This window comes from Colias eurytheme, chromosome 25 (assembly GCF_061535395.1).
Source record: "Colias eurytheme isolate Ceu_HAF_F1 chromosome 25, ilColEury1 Martin Lab GWU primary, whole genome shotgun sequence".
NCBI lineage: Eukaryota > Metazoa > Arthropoda > Insecta > Lepidoptera > Pieridae > Colias > Colias eurytheme.
In genome coordinates this window covers 1,247,220-1,270,949 of record NC_143004.1, presented here as the reverse complement: position 1 = coordinate 1,270,949, position 23,730 = coordinate 1,247,220, and the positions used below count along the sequence as shown (strand labels likewise).

General features: G+C 32.8%; 1 protein-coding gene across 1 annotated transcript in view; it reads right to left on the bottom strand.

The window, feature by feature from the left end:
* Positions 1 to 23,730, bottom strand: part of LOC149897436 (plectin-like) — a 109,551-nt gene that overhangs the window by 71,709 nt on the left and 14,112 nt on the right. Inside the window, exons 2-3 of the mRNA XM_090116476.1 lie at positions 19,749 to 19,965; positions 11,028 to 11,089 (exon numbers count right to left, since the gene is read on the bottom strand). Coding sequence (XP_089972602.1) covers positions 11,028 to 11,089; positions 19,749 to 19,896 — 210 coding nt within the window. The 5' untranslated portion in view covers positions 19,897 to 19,965. The remainder of the gene's footprint in view (positions 1 to 11,027; positions 11,090 to 19,748; positions 19,966 to 23,730) is intronic.

Below are 23,730 nucleotides of genomic sequence, written 5' to 3'. Positions count from 1 at the left end.
GAAATGGCAAAAAATAAATAACAAAAAGAAGGCGTGATAACAACACAATGACCTAAAATATCTTTCTTCAAAAATATATCTTTAGTGATAGACTTAAGACATAGATAGTTAATATCTTTAGGAATTTTAGGTAGAAAAAATTACGTAAAAGATAGTTACATCACTATCAGGTATTTAAAATTATCCATTAAAATTAATAATTAAGAACTAAAGTATTTGTACGTACGTAACTTAGTATGTAATATTTGAACATTTTAGGTCATTTTACAAAATAATTAATATTTTTAAATACAAACCTTTAAATACCTCCAGTGCTGTTCCAGATATGCGATGAAAGTAACAAAATAACAATTTGTAAGTAAACGTATAAATCAATTATTTTAAGAGGATTTAAAACGCGATTTATTTCACACCACTATTTTTAGTATTATAAAACTACTGTATTACATTTGATGTGATTTATAATTTTATAAACCGCGTTTTAAATACCTTCAAAGTCATTACATTGTAAGCATACATTTATATATAAAGTTAAACACATATGTACATGTACACAAGATCTTGTATTCATTGGTAAATTAATATAATTATAAAGATGACTGAAATTTATTTATGGTAATGAGAAAATAGGTATGGTATTCTGCGCTACGCTTTTTAAAGAAAATAACATAACAAGTAATTATTATTAAAAAAACAAAATACCCGACTGCACACTAAAAAAAGAGTAAAAATTTAGAAAAAATATTATTATGTCTTTATCCCGTGGGACTTTTAGGATAAAATGTATCCTATGACACTCCCGTAATCAAGACAAATCTAACGATACCTCATACATCAAAACCCATCAAGCCGTTTAGGCTACAGGTGGTCACAAAGGAAAAGACATACATACATACTTACATACACTCGAAAAACATTACCCTCCTTCTTTGGCAGTCGGGTAAAAAAGAAAGATTAGGTAAGTTTCGCATCGCTGTTTTAGGTTTCAAATTTATTCAATTATGCCAGATTTTCGAATTTATTCTGTAACTTAGTTATCTAAATATAATTATGAATTGGTACATAAAATGAAATATTTCAGTATTTAAAAACAAAGAGAACAAAACCGCGGACGTCATCTATTTTTATTATTTTCTTAACAGGAATCGAGCCCAGGACACCTCGGTCCTTTTAGAGGTCAGAATCTTATTCATAACGGTATAGGATTATCTGAGTTATGCGTGAATCATTGCTTGATTAATGCACAATAAACAGTATTGGTCCATCGACATGTGATTAATATTAAAGCAGATAAATGTGAATATATTTATTGTAAAACTAGCTGTGCAAATTCAATTATTTCCATACCTAGATCATTTATTATTCTGATCTATCATCACTACATAGTATAAAACAAAGTCGCTTTCTCTGTCCCTATAGTCCATTGAATAAAAAGTTCTAGAGTGCGTGAGTTAGTAACGTAAGATGTTTCTTCGGAAACATGTCAAGAGTCCCTAGGTAATAAACATACTAAAACCCCGGGCCACTAGGAGGAGCCCCGGAGTGGGGGGAGGGGGGAAATGGGTCCATTTTTTCATTTTTCGCTTTAATCTCAAAAACGGTACATGTTAGAGAAAAACTTTCAAGGAAAAGTTGAAAGGCCATAAAATTATCTACAAGTTGTACCTAAATCATTTTTTCCTATATCCTACTGTTTCTGAGTTATACGCAGTAAAACATGATTTTGGCTCAAACAATTTCCACATCAATCGATCAAAAAATATTTCTTTCTTCCAAAAAACTCAACTGTGCAACTTGTGACCGGTACTGATAGATTGCTCTTAATTAGGTCTATAATTGGTAAAATAAACACATTCCTCCATGGAAGCCTTTAGGAGGAATCGATTGTCAAAATATTATATTATGGTAGTTTGAGTTACTGAACTTGATCTTTTTATTTTTTTCTTCCAAAAAACTCAAAAGTGCAACTTGTGACCGGTACAGATAGATTTCTCATAAGTGGGTCTATCATTGATAAAAATACCAGATTCCACCACGGAGGCGTTTACGGGGAATTGAATTTTATTAGGGTAGTTACGATACTTGAACTTTTTATTTTTTTTCTCCAAAAAAACTCAAAAGTGCAACTTGTGACCGATACTGATAGATTGCTCTTAATTAGGTCTATAATTGGTAAAATAAACACATTCCTCCATGGAAGCCTTTAGGAGGAATCGATTGTCAAAATACTATATTAGGGTAGTTTGAGTTACTGAACTTGATCTTTTTATTTTTTTCTTCCAAAAAACTCAAAAGTGCAACTTGTGACCGGTACTGTTAGATTGCTCTTAATTAGGTCTATAATTGGTAAAATAAACACATTCCTCCATGGAAGTCTTTAGGAGGAATCGATTGTCAAAATACTATATTAAGGTAGTTTGAGTTACTGAACTTGATCTTTTTATTTTTTTCTTCCAAAAAACTCAAAAGTGCAACTTGTGACCGGTACAGATAGATTGCTCATAATAAGGTCTATCATTGATAAAAAATACTAGATTCCACCACGGAGGCGTTTACGGGGAATTGAATTTTATTAGGGTAGATACGATACTTGAACTTTTTATTTTTTTTCTTCCAAAAAAACTCAAAAGTGCAACTTGTGACCGATACCGATAGATTGCTCATAATTAAGTCTATCATTGATAAAAAAACCAGATTCCACCATGGAGGCGTTTAGGAGGTATTGAATTTTATTAGGGTAGTTACGATACATGAACTTTTTAACTAACTACCCTAATAAAATTCAATTCCCCGTAAACGCCTCCATGGTGGAATCTGGTATTTTTATCACTGATAGACCTAATTATGAGCAATCTGTCTGTACCGGTCACAAGTTGCACTTTTGAGCATTTTGGAAGAAAAAAAATAAAAAGTTCATGTATCGTAACTACCCTGATAAAATTCAATTCCCCGTAAACGCCTCCGTGGTGGAATCTGGTATTTTTAGCAATGATAGACCTAATTATGAGCAATCTATCTGTACCGGCCACAAGTTGCACTTTTGAGTTTTTTGGAAGAAAAAAATAAAAAGATCAAGTTCAGTTACTCAAACTGCCCTAATATAATATTTTGACAATCGATTCCTCCTAAAGGCTTCCATGGAGGAATGTGTTTATTTTACCAATTATAGACCTAATTAAGAGCAATCTATCAGTACTGGTCACAAGTTGCACAGTTGAGTTTTTTGGAAGAAAGAAATATTTTTTGATCGATTGATGTGGAAATTGTTTGAGCCAAAATCATGTTTTACTGCGTATAACTCAGAAACGGTATGATATAGGAAAAAATGATTTAAGTACAACTTGTAGATCATTTTATGGCCTTTCAACTTTTCCTTGAAAGTTTTTCTCTAACATGTACCGTTTTTGAGATTTAAGCGAAAAATGAAAAAATGGACCCATTTCCCCCCTCCCCCCACTCCTGGGCTCCTCCTAGTGGCCCGGGGTTTTAGTATGTTTATTACCTAGGGACTCTTGACATGTTTCCGAAGAAACATCTTACGTTACTAACTCACGCACTCTAGACCCCCCTTGGAGGGACTCATTCAATGGACTACTATGTATGCTTAAATCTTTAAAACTACGCAACGGATTTTGATGCGGTTTTTTTTAATAGATAGAGTGATTCAAGAGGAAGGTTTTAGTATATAATTTATTATGTTTTAGACAAAGCGGGCGAAGCCGCGGGCGGATAGCTAGTAACCCATATAACTGTAAAGTTTCATCCAAACCCATCCAATAGTTTTTTCGTGAAAACGTCCAACTATAAACCTTCTCTTTAATAAGAACGAGGCTACTGCCGAGATTTTAAGGGCGCAAAGCCTATGTGCACATCCAGACTATAATAATTTCTGTACCAAATTTCATACAGACCCTAGCTATTTTTGCGTGAAAGAGTAACAAACATACATTCACACATTGTATAACTTTCGCTATACGTATAATATTAGTAGGATATAACACTAAATACAGTCTTAATTGAATCTACTATTATCTGCACCAAAAATATAGATCCAATCACACGTATTTGCGTTAAATATAATCAAAGATATATATGCATACATTCATATGAAATTTCTCGTCTATATATTAAAAACTAGCTTTCCACCCGCAGCTTCGCCCGCGCCCGTTCCCGTGGGATTTCCGGAATAAAACCTATCCTATGTCCCGGGGTAAAAAGTAGCCTATGTCCTTTCTCTGGTATCAAAATATCTCTTTACCAAATTTCATGCAAATTGGTTCAGTAGTTAAGGCGTGATTGAGTAACAGACAGAGAGACAGAGTTACTTTCGCATTTATATAATACTAGCGACCCGCCCCGGCTTCGCACGGGTGCAATGCTGATACTAAATACACTACAGAAAAACTGTGAACGTTGTATATAAAAACATAGCGGCCCGCTCCGGCTTCACGGGTATAAAATAGATAACCGGGCGGCCGGCCGGTACCCACCGCAAATGCTACGTCCCGCAATTTTTAAATCTGTAATATCTTCGAAAATATTCACTTAAATCATACGGTGTAAAGGGCCATATAGATCTATATTAAATGAACAATGTTTTCAAGGTATTTAATTGGTTAAGGATTAATGCTGCATTGGTTAAAATCGCTTCGAAAATTAGCCATTATTTGTCGTAAAAAGTAAATGACAAAAAAAAGTTATTGTGGGTTATCCATAAGAGATAGACATATACCATCGCGGACTTTTCTGTGGACCATTTCAATGTGTATAATACTTAGTACATTATTTTGATAAAACTCGTAGGGTTCAGCCTGCGTTTGCAATGTAAGCGGAAAAAATGTATTTTTTTACGACATCACATTAGAAACCTGAAAAATAACAGTACTTCTTCACTATTTAATGGATGTTATTATACATATGAACCGTCCTCTTGAATCACTCTATCTATTAAAAAAAACCGCATCAAAATCCGTTGCGTAGTTTCAAAGATTTAAGCGTACAAAGGGACATAGGGACATAGGGACAGAGAAAAGCGACTTTGTTTTATACTATGTAGTGATTAGTATGGATTAAACCCGTTTCGCGTTGTCACGGCATCACGTGTGAACGGGTGGACCAATTTGGATAATTCTTTTTTTATTATATTCCTTGAAGTACGAGGATGGTTCTTATGTAGAAAACGTAAATATGTACCACGGGCGAAGCCGGGTGGACCGCTAGTTTATAATATTAGTATTTACTAGTAGACTATCTACCATATGATTTTAACGTGGGCACACACCACCATAGTCAATGATGACACCTACTGCCTGACATCACTATTTGCATGTCATGCCATTTGCGCAGTTAACTTGAGCTGGACGTTGGCGGTCCATTGATTTATGGCCTGTCCAATTTTATTGGGACCTTGGAGTAAGGTCACTGCCATATGTGTATCATGGTAGGTATATGAAAATGATGGTATTGAGTAGATACTGTTTATTTTATGGGCATTTTATGAAGCGATGATTTTATAATTTTTTAAATCCCTTGTTTAACAAGTATCGAGTCTTTTTATTCACTTTAGGTTTCAATCAAAGAGGAATAGTGTGTATGTGTATATAGCCTACCTATATACATATTTATATATATATATATATATAACCTATATACTATAGGTATAAATACTTCATTATTTACATTTTTCACACCTTTGCGTGTTATGGATTCGATAACTTTCTACATAGAAATTAAAGTTTGTAAGAAAAGGTGTGGTTTGATTAATTTACTGTTAATGATAAGAATATTCATATTTGGCAAATAATTCGTAATGATAGAAGTATATTTATAGACCACTGAAAGCAAAATAATATAAATACGAGATTTTACACAAACACCTATATCCTATATCCTAATATGTCATACGCTTTCCTTTGAATCACCTACTGACCTTTTCACATCATGAACCAAAATCCACTTAATCATCCGAACATCATTGGAATTCAGAGAACCATCCAGAAGGAAAGTTACCACATCGCAAGATGACTAAAGCGTAACCTAAACATGCCTGTCCAGTGACTCAGAGGTTCTGAAATCTGCAATAACATATTTGTTGAGGTTCACATACACATATTGTGAACACCTTTAAAGTTTAAACTACCACATCCTGAACCAAAATCCAACCAATCATACAAACATCATTGAAACACAGACTTCTATCTAGAAGGACAGTTCTTTGGTATCATTATTATGATATACTAGCGGTCCGCCCGGGCTTCGCCCGTAGTACATATTTACGTTTTCTCTACGTAAGAACCATCCTCGCACTTCAAGGAATATAATTAATTAATTATAATTAATTAAAAAATTAAGAATTATCGAAATCGGTCCACCCGTGATGCCGTGACAACGCGAAACGGGTTTCATTTTCATATGTATAGATGTAGTCATACACATACATACATATTATGAAAAAATAAAAAGTAATATTGACATGATTTTAAAAGAGCACCTATGGTGATTCTTGCCGGTTCATCTCCATGGATAGGTACAGCTTTCCGAATCGGTGGTTGTAAAACAATGTTATGACGATTGAAAAGTGCTTCTAGAAGATGTCTTATAGAATAAATAGATGTTTGAGTTAAGGTAAACTCAGTTACCACATCGCGAGATGACTAAACCGTAACCTAAGCATGCTCGCTCAGTGACTCAGGGTCTGCAATATGCAATAACATCCTTTGTTGAGGTTCAAACATATTGCAATCTGATATCGCTGTTTGGATAGGGTTCAATGACATGGGAATTTGTTAAAGGGAATGCTACAGGGTGTAAGAATAAAGGTAGCATAAAATATAATCGCGTAAAAACCACAGAACAGTTCTTTGGCATATTATGATAATATATTTATTATATTACATATGTAATTTGTAAAATTGTAAATCTGACATGATTAAAAAGAGCAACTATGGAGTTTCTTGCCGATTCTTCTCCGTAGATACTGCTTTCCGAATCGGTGGTAAATGTTAAAAATATGTACCTACTTAATGACGTTTCAAAAGTGCTTCTAGAAGAAGTCTAATTGAATAAATAAATGTTTGAGTTTGAGTTTGAAATAATGTACAAAAATGAACTTGGAAACAAAACATGTGCGTAAAAATTACTTTTTAATATTTAAATTGATGTTCCATTTTTGATAAAATGATCAAAAAATTGTTCGTTAATTTTAAGTTAAATTGAAACAATACCACTACACATGTAAAGCACTACAAATGTAATGTGTGTTTTTCTATTCTTTATAAATTTATAAATGTGAAGCAGTATTTGGTATAGAGGAGGTTAAATCCATACTAATATTATAAATGCGAAAGTAACTCTGTCTGTCTGTCTGTTACTCAATCACGCCTTAACTACTGAACCAATTTGCATGAAATTTGGTATAGAGATATTTTGATACCCGAGAAAGGACATAGGATAGGTTTTATCCCGGAAATCCTACGGAAACGGGTTTTTCTTTGAAAAGGCGGGCGAAGCCGCGGGCGGAAAGCTAGTAAATAACTAAAAATTTCTTATTTATATCGTACCATTTCTTCAGCCAGTAACTATTTGGTTTATTGCAAGAAAGAAATTTTATAAGGATCAGGATTCACGACGAAGTTCAAACACTCCGTGGATGTTCTATAATGATTCCAATTGAATAAATAAATGTTTGAGTTAGAGTTTATGAAGACATTTTAATTAGGATAGACGGAACGAAGTGGTCAATAAGTCTATCTCTACCACATCTTATTTGCACTTTGATGTGTTCATTACATAGTGCCCTAATAATATAGGGATACTAGCTTCCGCCCACGACTTTGTACGTGCATCCCCGTTTTTCCCCGTTCCCGCAAGAATTTCGGGAAATCCTTTCTTAGCGGATGCCTACGTCCTAACATCTACTTGCATGCCAAATTTCAGCCCGATACGTCCAGTGGTTTGGGCTGTGCGTTGATAGATCACTATATCAGTCACCTTTGAGTTTTATATATATAGATTATTTAGGTCACAATATTTTGTATTCTCATCATCAAAGCACCACAGATAACTTAAAACACACAATAAACAGTCATGTAACCGGGTCACCAAGTACACTTTCTTAAAGAGCTCTCTGAATCATCGATAAAGAAGTCGTTGTTTAATAACATCGTCGATTAATTAACCGTCTTGGAATGCAAAATATACAGATAAACGTATTTTGTTATGGGGACGGCTGTTTATAATAAGCTTATGACTGCAGTTGATATTAATGCATTACTTCTAATAGTAAAACAAGAAGTAAATTATCCTCATATCAGCAGCTACTGATAGAAAAAGCACCATCAAAATTGGTTAATAATAGAGACAGACAAGAAATAAACTACATTTATTTTTATTCTCTTTTGTCAAAAGTATCGAATTACCTATACAATTCTAATTCGACATTCCAAATAAACCAATTTCTTAAATTATCTCGTTTCATCACCATCGTATAAAATTATACGTTTTAATTTTGAGGATTTATTTGTATGCCAGCACAATAAAGTGTAAATAAATAAAAGACGTGTGTCACTCGGGGACTGCCGCGGTAAAGCTATTGCATAGCATGCCTTCAAGCCACACCTCCGAGCCCGTCGGAGTTTGGAGCGTGAGGTTTTTTCGTTACGGAATTTCTCGATTCGGTCGCCGCGCTCAAGGCCCGCGATAGAAGCTATGCAATAGCTTAAAATTATAATTTCACACCCCCTAAATTCTTAGCCACCTAACAAATCCAGCCCTTCCAGATTCAAGATATGTACTCCTTGTACTTTTGTCATAATGTGTATGTGTTCTATTGCATATTATAACATCGTGACCACGACAGCACCTAAACCCTAATAATCATGCACTCCTTCACAACTCACGCGCAGCTCGATCAATCACAAATCACAGTTGACAGGTCATTGAACATTGCATTGTTATACTATAGTCATGTCTCGTATGCAATCAATGAAATGCATCTTAATCAAACTCAAACTCAAACATTCATTTATTCAATTAGACTACTATTTAGTAGCACTTTCGAATCGTCATTACATAGTATTTTTAACATTTACCACTATTAATTGGCAGGTTAATACAGAATTGGCTCGTTGGTTTAAAATTTAAATATTTGTTGTGCATAAACTACTGAAACGAATTTGGTGAAATATTTGGGACTGATAGTTTATAGGACAGATAGTCTGTATGTCTATTTGACAGAAGATTTTAAATGTTACTAAGGGCCGATTTTTCAATCCCGAGATAAACAGTCTAATAACTACCCCTCGAATAGATTTATTCAATTATTTATCTAACTCATAACGGCTCGCCTATTTTTCAATCGTGATTTATTTGATGAATAACTATCTGACCAAATATTTCCATATTGGCAGCTCTGCGCTCGGAGTGGCGAAACAAACATATTAAATTAGTCAGGTTAGAGTGGGATAGAGTCAACTCTTGCATTTTGTCAACAACCGTCATTATGACTCACGTCAGGAGTGCACTTGTCTTCTATGATTGTTGATTGTTGTTTTGATTCGAGTAAAGAGTTTGGTTAAATTTGTGTTTCAATTTATATATTTTACGATGGAAACGACATACTTAAAGGCAGCGTTCGGCAAATTTTCAATGGCATAGTCATCAGTACTATCAAAAACATCAATTTCAATATGATTTTAATTGATAATAATTATATAGAAAGAGGTTTAATTAATATAATAATTCTACGCTCTATGTTATGACATACGAAAATATCCCAAATTTGACGCGTCAGTTGTCAACTCAAACGCCTAACCGTCGAATAGCGCGCTATCTGGCCGTTGGAGCGGCCAATAGATTTATTCCTCAAATAACGTAGTTATTCGATAGATAAGTCCTATTCGTCTATTGAAAAATTGAATATTTTGTTAACTGAAGAATAAAGTCTATCTAGCTGTTTATCTGGGCATTGAAAAATCGGCCCTTAAAAAGTTAAAATATGAACAGCAATGCTCACTTAACTATTTGTTAAGTAACTTATAAATAACATGGTCAAACTATTGAATTGCCGTTACTGAAAATATTTTCAAAACATATTCCGATATAAAATTTGATTTAAAAGTAATCACGTGTATTCAATACGCTATCAAGATAATATTGATAAGCTTTAAAAAATTATACCATTGAAAATTGTTGCCCAAGGGTTTAAACTTTAAACATACAAGTAAAAACCTCAATGCACAATTCAATAATTTTGGAAGTACGAATTTATATGTCTGTCCATATACACACAAAACCGCTGATTCGTTCGGTGTTACTTTGATTGTTATTTATTAACATCGTAAACAATGCAATATAAAATTAAATATAAATTGTTTATGTCTGTACATTGAAATACGGCGATATATTCAGGTCACGTCTTGATAAGGTGAATGTATTTCTTTTTTGCACTGACTGACTGACCTTATTTATCCTCTGTTTGAATTGAAACTGCTGCACCGATTTTTATGTAACTTTCAACAACGAATCTATTAGGATCTAATCTATGTTGTATAATCTATACTAATATTATAAAGCTGAAGAGTTTGTTTGTTTGTTTGAACGCGCTAATCTCAGGAACTACTGGTCCAATTTGAAAAATTATTTCGGTGTTAGATAGCCCATTTATCGAGGAAGGCTACAGGCTATATATCATCACGCTAAGACCAGCAGATGCGGAACAATGCGGGTGAAACCGCGGAGCACAGCTAGTGGATTATAAGCTTTATGTTTTAAGTTACAAAAGCACGAATACACAAGTAGGTATCAACTTTTACAACTAATTAATAGTTTTTTAATGTACGTACAGGATACCATACCTATATTTTTTTTAATATCAAAACATTACAATTCCTTGTAACATAGTTTAAATTAAATTTCAGCAGCTATATAACAATTCTCGTTTCCATTCATTGGTTCAACTAATGTTACAACAAGAGAATGTAACAATGAAATAAATAACAACACAATTCATTAATATACAAAATTCTCACCTTTTTCAAGTGTTTGTTGACCCATTTCGTGAACGTTTTCTTTTGTATCGCATCCCGTTCATCTGAAATAAATAATTACACATTAAATATAGTTATAATTATTATTTTTTTTGTAATTAAACCATGATTAAAATTTAAAATTTCAATCGAATTATAAATTGCTTTTTTTAACATAATATAATAAGTTTAAGGAATACAAGATAGTTCTATGAATAACACATTTTCTATTAAACATACAAAATTATTACAATCATAAAATACAGACAATCTTACATTTAAACGCAGTTGTTAATGTTAGACATACCTACTGAAGTTATAAAAATAACTGGGTCAAATTACAGTGTTTATCGAAAATGCCAAATAAAACTAAGAGCATGAAGACAAAATCTTGTAGTTATTATAAATTCGTATTCTGGAATTAAAGTTATTATTACTTATTATAAAGTTACATTAACTACACCTATTGAGAATTGTTACTGAATTTTTACGCTTGTGTGCCTATGATTGTGCGTCCATGCGTGTGTATGCGCTTTTTTTCAAGTGTGTGCATATATATGTGCGTGTAAACACACACAGACCCGTATATATCTATCATAAGAAAAAATAATACACACTAAAACAACCGTCTCAAAAATCTTGACATCAGCGCACGCGCAACTTTTTCAATGACTAATACCCGTGTTTACGGGTGAACGAACCTAGATCGATCCGCTTATCTAGACTCAAATAGAATAGATATAGAGAATAGGTATGTCTGTCCGTGCCAACTATTTTCGGCACGGAAGTAATTTCGCGTGAGAAATCTAATGTATGGAAAAATGCGGAAAATTTATAGAGCACGGGACGAAAAATTATCGCCAAATGGGACATTATTTATGGGGCATGGGACGTAGGTATATTAATTTATTGATGTATAGATCTGTATTCGTAGATAATTTAACTTATTTGAAGGTTGAATTTAGTAATGTTGGTCAAATAGTAAAATGGGGTCAAAAATTGTAAAAATCCAGAATTTTTAACCGCCTGTTTGATAAATAAATTAGAGAAGATTAAAGATAGAACGATAAATTAATATTATATAAAAAAAAGACGGGTTGCACTTGCACTCCGGGAGTGCCGGCAGAAGTGAAAACTTGATTATTAACGTTCAGCATGTTTGATATTTTGGAATGCTATCCGTCTTACGCATGGAATATAAGAGCTAAAAAAAAAAACATCCGTCTTACGCTTTTTCGATCAGGCCACGTGTCCTGACGCGAGTTTAAGATTTTATACCCAACGCCGCTAAAGAAGTTTTCACTTCAAAAATAATTAAACAATAAGTAGGTAATTGTAAAAAAATAGTTTCCTTAGCTTTTTCCATATTTTTACAACTTTACGATTTCAAAAGCATTATTTCCACAAATAAGATGAACAAGAAATATAAATACTTAACCACCAACGCTTAGGAAATACTAAAATAGACATGAACATACAGATGCACTAATCAATCATCATCTATAACTAACCTAGGTCAAACGCGCGAGACGGAGACAAAAAATAAAACATAACTATCGTAATCATATATAAAAAAATTATCGAGTGGCTGTCATTACATGCATTATATTCCATTGAAAAGTTACATTTGGGGTTGCATTTTTTAGAGGACGCAATTTTATTTTTTTGATGTGTAGGGGGGTTCAGTGTGAAGCTATCACCAAGTTTGTGGGGTCGCCACCCTTGTCCCACGGCCGCCATCTTGAAAATAGCGGTTGATATGGTTTTTACGATATATCTCTTTAACTATTTATTTGTTAAAAAAAAATTGTTAACATTGTTTGTTGCAAATTAAATTCTCTACAACTTTGGTCCAGTAACTTTTTGTCGTAGAACTATAAATAAAAAAGTTATAAGCGAAAATGTTCAGAAATTAGAGATATTTATATTTTTCAATAAAACTTTTTTTTATCATTTTACGAAGAAATGATATCAGACCATTATTGTAGATTGTTTTTTGAGGAACAACTTTTATATACAACATTTTTTCATTAAGTAAATAGCTAAGATCTTACAGCGCTCCGAAGTGAGTACTATTTTTCAGTACTCTTAACTATACAGTATACATATATTATGTATGTACTAATAATAATTTGTCATCAGTAATTGTTTTTAATATTTTTAATAATTAATAATTAATTTTGCAATATTATTAATAATTAATTATTGACTGAACTGACTTGAAGTCTGGAAGCGCGTTTTTTTTACGTCGAAAAGCAGGGCTGAAATGTTCTGCAGTGTGCTTCCATTGTTCTGGAGTCTGGGAAAAGAGCCAATAGCCATTATATGTATAGTTAGGAGTACTGAAAAATAGTACTCACTTCAGAGCGCTTTAAAACCTTAGCTATTGACGTAATGAAAAAATGTTGTATATAAAAGTTGTTCCTCGAAAAACAATCTACAAAAATGGTCTGATATCATTTCTTCGTAAATTGATAAAAAAAAGTTTTATTGAAAAATATAAAAAGCTCTAATTTCTGAACGTTTTCGCTTATAACTTTTTTATTTATAGTTCTACGACAAAAAGTTACTGGACAAAAGTTGTAGAAAATTTAATTTGCAACAAATAATGCTAACAATTTTTTTTTATCAGATAAATAGTTTAAGAGATATATCGTAAAAACCATTTCAACCGCTATTTTCAAGATGGCAGCCGTGGGACAAGGGTGGAAACCCCACAAACTTGGTTTTAGCTACTCACTGACCACCCCTACACATCAAAAACATAAAATTGCGTCCTCTAAAAACTGCAAGGTTAGGCCTAAAAAATGTAACATTTCAATGGAGTATTAGCGTACCTTGAAATCAATAATTTATGCGCTAAAAAATACAACATTGACAGTGAGGCAGAGACTTTTTTGCATTACTTAATAGTTAATATATAATAGGTTCGACCCCCGATGAGAGTCTCAACTTTATAAATGAGAAATTTAAAAAAAGAGAAAAATTTCAAGATATACGGGGGTTCGAATCCTGCCATAATATGACTGATATTTTTGACTTATGCTGTAAATTTTGTCTTTTCTAGCGCATTAATGATTCCAGAAACCAAAACCTACTCACAAATCTTCATATATTTTGTCTCATGGCAATGCCGTCACGTCATAGATTAAGGCGACGATTTTTGTATCTTCGAATCTTGCCAAAGAAGTTTCACTTTTGACACGAGTGCTTGGCACACACGCTTTTAACCAATAATCAATATCCTACACAGATTAACATCCAAAAACCAAAATACCACCCACGTATCTTCATTTTGTTACAATGCATTCTAGGAATGCACTGACTCACAAGGCAGTTACATAATATTCGCCGAATTAGGCAATACATACAGCGAAGGTCCTTACGTTGAATAATCTATTTATAATGAGTTATAATTCTCGTAAGTAGGTTGATATTGAATACCAGAATCGCCCACTTTACTCGAATGAACTGCACACTACATTTTACAATTTCTGTCCCGTATTTATTTTTAAATTCTTTTGAATGTAATTACATATCCAAGACAAAATATAGCCTGAGCCCTCATGCAAGCTTGTTCCATATAAAGCATTACATCAAAATGTAATTCAAATATACTAATAGATAAATATAAACATTAAAAAAATATATTTAATGAAAAAGAACATTGCTATTTAGTGACACGGGAAAACCCAAGTGACGCATTTTGAATTATTATATGTTTCATTCAAATCACATAAAGATATTACATACGACATGTATGTGTACATACACATACAATAGCCCTTCAAACTCAATACAATTCAGTGGACAATACTTTTTCAGCGCAATCCATTTATCTGGCAGCCCTAAGTACGTTCTCAGGCAATCTGCACTTAACTGGTCCGGCCAGCACTCGAGCACATAAACACAAGTCTGTCTTGGATAGGGTTGCCAATTGTTTTTTTTTTAATCATTAGGTGCTGAACACCGCGGTTTTAAATAACACGTGGTTCGAAGTAATTTTACATCGATAGTTGGAAATAACGGCTCTATCTTAAATATAATCTTTAAAAAATAAAAGCAGATTTACAAACAACAGGCATATCGTGTTTCTTTCATTTTCTTTTAAAAATATATTCATTCACAATCATAACTAAAAATTTCATCTTAAAAAAACTGTCATTCAATACAGGTCCTTATGTTGTCATTTTTAAAATACTTAATAGCTAAGCCTTATAGGTATTAAAAATATCCTACCCTAAAAACCGGTAAAACTGAAATCGGCAACCCTATTCCATAACAGATTGAATCTGTGGTCGCACGATAACATCGTTTGCAGTCTATTGCATTAAATTTTATTATCTGCATTGTATTGAAGTTGATTGTGTAAGTTAAATACTAACTAGTTTAAATATAAATAATATAGTTTAGATAGTGTTGTGACGTAAATATGAATCTAGACATCCTATTTTATTAATATTAATATTATAATATAGGTACGTAATCCCGTTGGCGCAGTGGTTGGCAATCATAAGCTGAGGTTTTAGGTTCAATCCTACTATTGTAAAAGTATTGTGCGATGAAGATTGTTGTTATTATATCTTTTAAAGACGATGGTTGTTGTAAAATTGTATATTTATAGAATGTAAAAAATGTACTCGTTATCAATCTCGTCCTCTTTTAACGTCAAAGAAAACTTCTACATTTAAATGCACTTTTACATTTTTACAATACAATGTATATGTAAATTAATTCCCAAAACAAATCAAACATGAACAATTTAATCTTGATTTAAATCGGTTAAATGCATTCCATGCCACTGACGTCACACGTTACCACACATGCAACATGCATAGTCCGTTTTCGATAAGATCGCTCACAGCAAATAGCTACTTGGAACTTTGGAATGGGAAAGGAATCCGTATTAGGTAAAGTTTTGCAAGTCCTTGAAACTTAAAGTACTTGGAAACTAACAATTTCTGCAGTTTCAAGGTTTCTAAAGACCTTGATACTAAATTTAACTACCTATATGAGTTAGAATATTTATTTATCTTTAGTTCAGTGATGATAATGATGTGTAGGCAAGCTTAGGGAATGGGAGGAATAGTCGATTAATAAGGCATTTTATTAATTTAGAAAAAAAAACAAATTTTCTAGCCATTTCTTCTATAAAAATTACATTTACAGCCAAGTCAGAGATGTAAAATAAGAACTAAGTCTGTGATATGACAATACAATAGCTCTGGAACAACAAACAAAGCAGGGCTTCTATATGTGTTAAGTTTTTAAAATAAACCTAACCTTTCCCATACCCTAACCAAATGAAAAATATCTAATTCAAAGTTCACAGTCAATACAAAACGGTCGTTTTTAAACTATCCATCGTGTATATATATATACACTCTGACTGCGACTTATATACGTTTTTAAATGCCTAGCCATTATGTAATACATCGATTTTCACACCCTAGCTGCGACAAATCAAATATTATCACATAACTAAATACCGCGACATTGAACGCATCCATTAGACCAATCAGTAGCAATTGCATTGATTAAAATATAACCGCTTTGAACTCATTTATTACGCCTGTCTCATTTGATATGTGTATGAAGATTTATTATTTATTCTGGCTGGACAGATCCATCAGATGCATCGATAAAAATATAGATATAACCTAGGAAACCGTTTCGAAATTTCTACTAAATAGTTAATATACTAATAATGTTATTAATGCAATTGATGAACCTACTAGCTTTCCGCCCGTGGCTTCTCCCGCTTTGTTACTCTAAAGCCTAATAAATTATATACTAAAACCTTCCTCTTGAATCCACTCTATTTAAAAAAAACGCTTCAAAATATAGAGTGACAGAGAAAGCGACTTTGTTTTGTACTTAGTATGTAGTGATAATAACTTGAAAATCCATGGTGATTAAAGACAATATAAGATTTAATGTTTGAAATAAATGTATATTATGTAATAATAACCCTCATAATATAAACTCGACATTGTAGAACAACATTAATTACATTTTGTTGCGAAAACAAAACATGGAAGTCAATTAGGAGCGAATTTGTAAGTCTTCTACACAACAAAGCGTGAATTCGTACGAATGAAACTGGAAACGCTTTTAAAAAAACAAATTCTTATTCTTACATCAAAAACTTTGTGGAGAGACAAAGGCTATATTTTATTGTTTTTATATATAGAGAGAGAGAGACAGGCATAGAAACAACAACGAGGCTTAACGTGTCGTTACAACTTTTGGTCTAAATTTTTCCGTTTAGCCCCCTTATGCAACGCGCGATAAGGTACTTCGTTCCAAAAAAAAGAGCTATGTGTCGAGCACACGTGTCAGAAGTTAAACTGCTTTGGCAATATTCCAAGATACCAAAATCGTCGCCTTACTCCATGATCTGTATTGCCATGATGCGACCTTGATATTTTACGTAAGTTGCACTTGAATTGTTATTTTTGTTTCATGCTGTGTTTGTTAATATTGTGGAGACAAATAAATGATCTTTCTTTCTTTCTTCACTTCAAAAATATAACGAAGTCATATAAAACCTATTCCCCATGCATTTCTCCCAAAACATTGCGACATGCGGTCTCTCACGTCGCGTCTCTTTCAGTCCAAAACCTTATCATCACTATCTAAACGTTATCTCAGTTATAAACAGAGCCACGTGAACTGATAATATGTTGTCATTTGTATTCAAAGTTCAAACCGCAAACACGCGAATACGCAATCATATTTTCGGCTTATATAGGGTGTTCATTTTACCGTTAAATTGCAAATACATAAATAGATTATGATAAGATATAACAAATTATCCAATAGAGATAACCAAATGAATTTTTCTATACACTCGCAGTAACCTAGCTAGCTAACTGTCTATGGAATTTTACCATTTTATAAACGTTATTTTAATACATGCATATTATGTAGTTTGTAGGTACATAGTACACACCGATTACATAAACACAAAGGCACTTCAATCCACAGTTTTCATACAATATTTTTTTCATTTACCGGTTTATACCCAGGTATAGGGATTAGGGGTCATAAATGAATGGGTCACTTACCACTTCACTAACCTTTGTACAACTATTGGTATTAAAATCATAACTGCTTTGGTCATCAAATGCCCTTGAGGGTAAATTTATTTACTTAACTATTGTCTATATTTGATTAAAAACTAACTATATTTGATTTTATTTGTTAATTGATTAAAAACATCACATGGTCAATATTTATGCATAAATAATAAACTACAAAAACATTCAGAGTTGATAACTTCAATCAAATTTACATTTTATATCTTATCATATTATATCATTTGATAAAGCAGTTGAATCACGTCATAATTTCGATTATAATGCATATTATTAAACAACACTAATAAAATTATAATAACAATAAAAATACGTGTGTCACTCGAGGACTGCCGCGGTAAAGCTATTGCATAGCAATTAGCATCGCATCGCTGTGCTGGTTGGAGTGGAGGGTGTTAGGTTTTTTCGTTACGGAATTTTTACATTCGGTCGCCGCGCTCAAAGTCTGAGATAAAATCTATGCAATAGCTAAAAAAGAACACGCTGTATATCAAACCATGCTATTAAGCCCAAAACTCGTTTCGTATTTAATATTATTAGAAACATTTACCGATTGATTAATGAATGCCAAAAATGTTAGCTATGAATTATAAGCTAATGAATTCGTAACGAAATAATGTAATCTTTTATATTTATTCATAAATTACAGATTATTTGGAACTTGTCAATTCTAAAGTATTTATTCGTTATAAACGAACATTGGTGAACTTAATCGTATGTGGGAATGTTTAATGTTAAATTGTTGTAAGTATAAATCTCATTATATTTAAAAAAAAGTTATTATTGTCATTTTACTCATTAGGTAAAGTGCAGAGCTTTATGTTGTCTATATTTTTGGGTCGTTCTTATATTTTTAACCCTTTATCAAATACATATTTAAATACCATCTTTAACTGTGTAGAAATCCGTGTCAAACATTTTACATTCACACCTGTATTAGTAATTAATGAAATATTTTAACATTAGTTGTGAACTGTTGCAATCTGTCGCAAATACAAACCGACGTGTTAGTACGAAAGCAAATGGGCTACAACAAACGAAACGCCTCGTATTCATGGTAAACATTTGTTGAGCAACAGTTGATCATCATGTTGCTGGATACTGTTTAAATGTTGTCGCTCGAGCGAGAACTTTTTATCATACGTTAACAAGGGAGGTTACCATGACGTCTTAAAGCAGTACTAATCCTAGTGTCGGAAAGTGATAGCACTAGACGGCCTGTATAACATTGCCATCATGTGGCCATCATTCATTATATTTTTCCATAATGGAATATAATATTACTTTAAGACGTCACAATAGCCCACCAGTTCTGTAACACTACAACAGCAACATAACATGTTGAATGATTTTTATAATTTTTTGCTAAAACAATATTGCTGGAAACAGTTTAAACATTATCGCTTGAGCAAGAACTTTTTAACGTGCGTTCAACCCTGCAACACACATTATCGCCAGCAACATGTTACCATCTACTCCGCAACATGAACAATATTCCTTCACAAATATTAACCATGAACAGGGCTGTACCAAACTGAATCACATAAAACACAAGCCCACTCGCATTCTCTATACCTCCACCACGAACCTGCCTGCTGTATAAAAAAACCCCAGCAAGTTGTACCTTTGAACTTGGTCAGGTTTTCCTCGTACACCTGGTCGTGGCTATCCTCGCCCCGGCGCCGCTTGTGGGGTCCTTCATAGCCCCCATTTACTTCAACCTCCTGGGGGTCGAAGCCGAGACGCTCCTTGTAATACGCCTGCGTTGACATCGCATCACACGCACACACACTTTTGTATTGAATCCTTGGCACTTATATTAATATGGCAAACTTGACGGCCTGTGGAATTTATTAAATTGCAAACGTACTGAGGTTTCCGGCCATTTTAGATATGGTATACATATAACAATATTTACGAATGTTCTTTGGTGTATACGATCGTGTAACGTACACGATATTTTATGTATATTTTCCGAATTGGTGGTAAGTAAATGGTAAAACTGTCATGACGATTTAAAAGTGCTTTTGGAAGAAGTCAAATCGAATAAATAAATGTTTGAGTTCGAGTTTATCAACGAAGAGAAAGAGTTATAATCTATAATCTGTAGGTATAAAATATGCAACCATACAAGTATGGAATTATGTTCTTTATCCGAAGCTAAGTTTAATTAAAAAGTGACGTAACGCATAAGCAGTGGATGATCAATAGGCTTCTAAAGATAATCAAATTATGTAAAATTATGATTAGTATTTAAAAAGTAATATTACTGTAGAAGGAAACATATAAGACATACATAGGGTAAACCGTAAAATAATTACTTCCAATTAAGCATCGAAAAATATCACGTACTAGATTTCCGCCCGCGGCTTCGCCCGCGTTTTCAAAGGAAAACCCGCATAGTTCCCGTTCCCGTGGGATTTCCGGGATAAAACCTATCCTATATGTGTTAATCCAAGTTACCCTCTATATGTGTGCTAAATTTCATTGTAATCGGTTCAGTAGTTTTTACGTGAAAGAGTAACAAACATCCATACATCCATACATCCATACAAACTTTCGCCTTTATAATAGTATTAAGATTAAGATAAAGTAGGTTAACATCAAGGTTACTACGTTAAATAAAAAATAAATTAAGGCTGATTACGAAATAGTTTTAGTTCACAAAAATGTATAATGTATTACCTCTATAATAACAAGTTTTGGAAAACCAGTCTAACGTATTTCTCCAAATATTGCGTCTTTATACGCAAATGATATAAAAACTGGATTTGGGAATGTTAAAAATAAACATAGATTATCGAATAACGTTTAGAAACATCGATAACGTTTATTTTATAGGAATTAGGAACTCATTAGTAGAATAGTTAGCCTTATAACAGAGAAGTCACGGATTCTATCAATATGAAGACAAAAATGTTTACACCTAACAAATAAATTTTCACTAACAACCAACAATTCTACAAAAAAAAAACGTAAAAATCGAATAAAAATCCGTTAAAATTAACAAGAATCAAAATAAAACGTTCACACACCGCGAATTCTTCTAAAACCAGTCGTACACAAAATTCCTAACTACCTGAGAGAGGTCATCATCCTGGCTAAGTTGCCCGCGACAAGGTCATATGAAATGAGTGAAACTGAAATAAACAATACGAATCTGAATATTATGAAAAATCAAAATCTACAAATAAACAGAAATAAGAAAAGGCTACTTTAACTAAACCTTATATGTGTATTATTATAGCCTTATTTAAATTCCTAGTTGCGAATTTTTCTGCGATACAACTATAGATAATGAATTGGCTAAAAACACTAAATTATGATGACACAGAAAACCTTCTTGCTACGTCATGCACTGTGTAATTATTACTTTTATATTATTTATTTAACTATAACCACGTGTAATCATTAGCTGGTAAATATTAATTGCTATTTAAATTCGTTCACTCACAAACTCGTGCTCATACATAAACCGAACACAACACACACACACACACACACACAACACAACACACAATACACAAACACATCACACACACACAATCATACACTCCACACTTACCTATTAATATTTAGTTATTAACAGTTTATTTTTTTCATGTAGATAACCTATTTTAAGTTAAGGAAGAGCGGGTCCTCCTGACACAGGTTTTATCTTAAACTTACTAGGAGGGCCCTACTACTCCAAATTGTGTAAAATTTAGAAAGGAAATAAACTATTTTTATTTTTTATTTTTATTTTATAGATAAACTTTTTTATCCTAAAATGATAATCAGAAGCTTTTTAATATAAAACTAGAAGATTGTCAAAATATGCACCATAAAACTAAATCTAGGTAAAGACCTAGTTACATTTATTTATTTATTTAACAGTTTTATGTACAATTACAAATTTTATTACAATCATATAATATTAAAATAAAAGGAAAAATTCACAGCAATTTATGCTATTTTTATTGCGGATCTACCGGCACAAACAAATTAGTACCTATAAAAATTCAAACTTAGCATATAAATCGAGCTCACGTTCGTGACAGAAGTGAAACTTCATTGGCATTTGTATTCAAAGACACCAAAATCATCACCTACACAGGTAACTACATAATGTGACGGTATTACCATGACGCGACCTTGAAATTCTACTCAACGCGCAATTCAATTAACTGAATTACATAGTAATTCTCTTAAACACCAGGTAAAGTAGTGCTAACATACGTAATTTATAATGAAAATAAAATATGAATGTGTATCAGCTACGATAAAACATTATCAAGCCAATAGATAGCCTAATATATGCGGAACAATATGTGTGATATTTTATCTTCAATCTAACATTGAAAGTGTTATTAGTTTTTCCAGATTATTGTTAGCTGTTTTGCTGTTTTTGAAGTGAAACTTCTTTATCGGGGTTGGAAAAAATGTAGTGTAACATTTTTCCGTTACGTGCCATCTTTTTCTTATCCCTACCACACGTGATTCGACGTATTTCTGTAAAGTTGCATATAATTAAATAATTTATTGAAAAATAAGGTCATAAATAAGTTTCACTTCTTACGTGTGTACACTAGTACACGCACACATTTTTTTGTTTATAATTTTTAACAAATATTTTACTTTATATGTGCGATAGACAAAAACTTTTCAGTTACGGCATTTGATTACTTACTCAAGTGGTTTGTTTATAATTATTACAGAACTGAACAAACCATCTTAAATACTAATATTTTTAAATACTAAAGATAATTCCGCGAAGTACCATCTCCAACCCATACAAATCCCAAACAGTAGGTACTAACTACCAAGGTACATGAACAACAGAATCGAGTTCTAACCCCCAAAGTAACAATGGTCCAAGGTTGTTTGGTCAAACGAGAAATCATTCCGTGGGAAACGACGTGGTGGTAGTGAGAGCGACAATTAAATAGTAATAAAAGCGTTTTACAATAAATGCGCTATAGGTACCCGGAGGGGTAAGATTCATCATTATTGAGAATTTGCAACAAGCTTCCCGTTTATTTATGTACGCTTACATAATACAGAGGGAAGATTTTGGTTTGTTTGCAATATAAACTCAAGAATTATATAATCGATATTGAAAATTTCATTAATTGTACATAACCTAAATCTTTTCCTGGATTAATTGAAGTTAACTTTTGCTCAGTACACGTATCGCAGTAGGTACGAAATCATAATTTTATAGAAAAATTACTTCGTTGCGAACGTGGGGTCGTCTATACCGACGTTAAAAACAAAACATAACAATACACTAGTTAACTATACTATAATTTTACGTGTATAGTAAAATCGCTATCGCTTTACTGCTTCACCCGCTCTAACTCCCACCACACAAAGGTCACCCACAAAACAATGGGTCAGACCCCAATTCGGCTTTAACAACTGCACTTATGTCGCATTTTAGTCAGTGACGTCATCGGTTAAGACAATCTAGATTCTAGAACATTTAGACCTTACAAGTTTTCTGTTGCTAAATTTACTTTTACTAAATTAAGACAATCAACATTCAGACCTCTAAACTTGGTAGAAGCTATGTTCTTACTAAATTCATACTTTTACTAACTTTACCATTCGTGGTAAAAAGTACC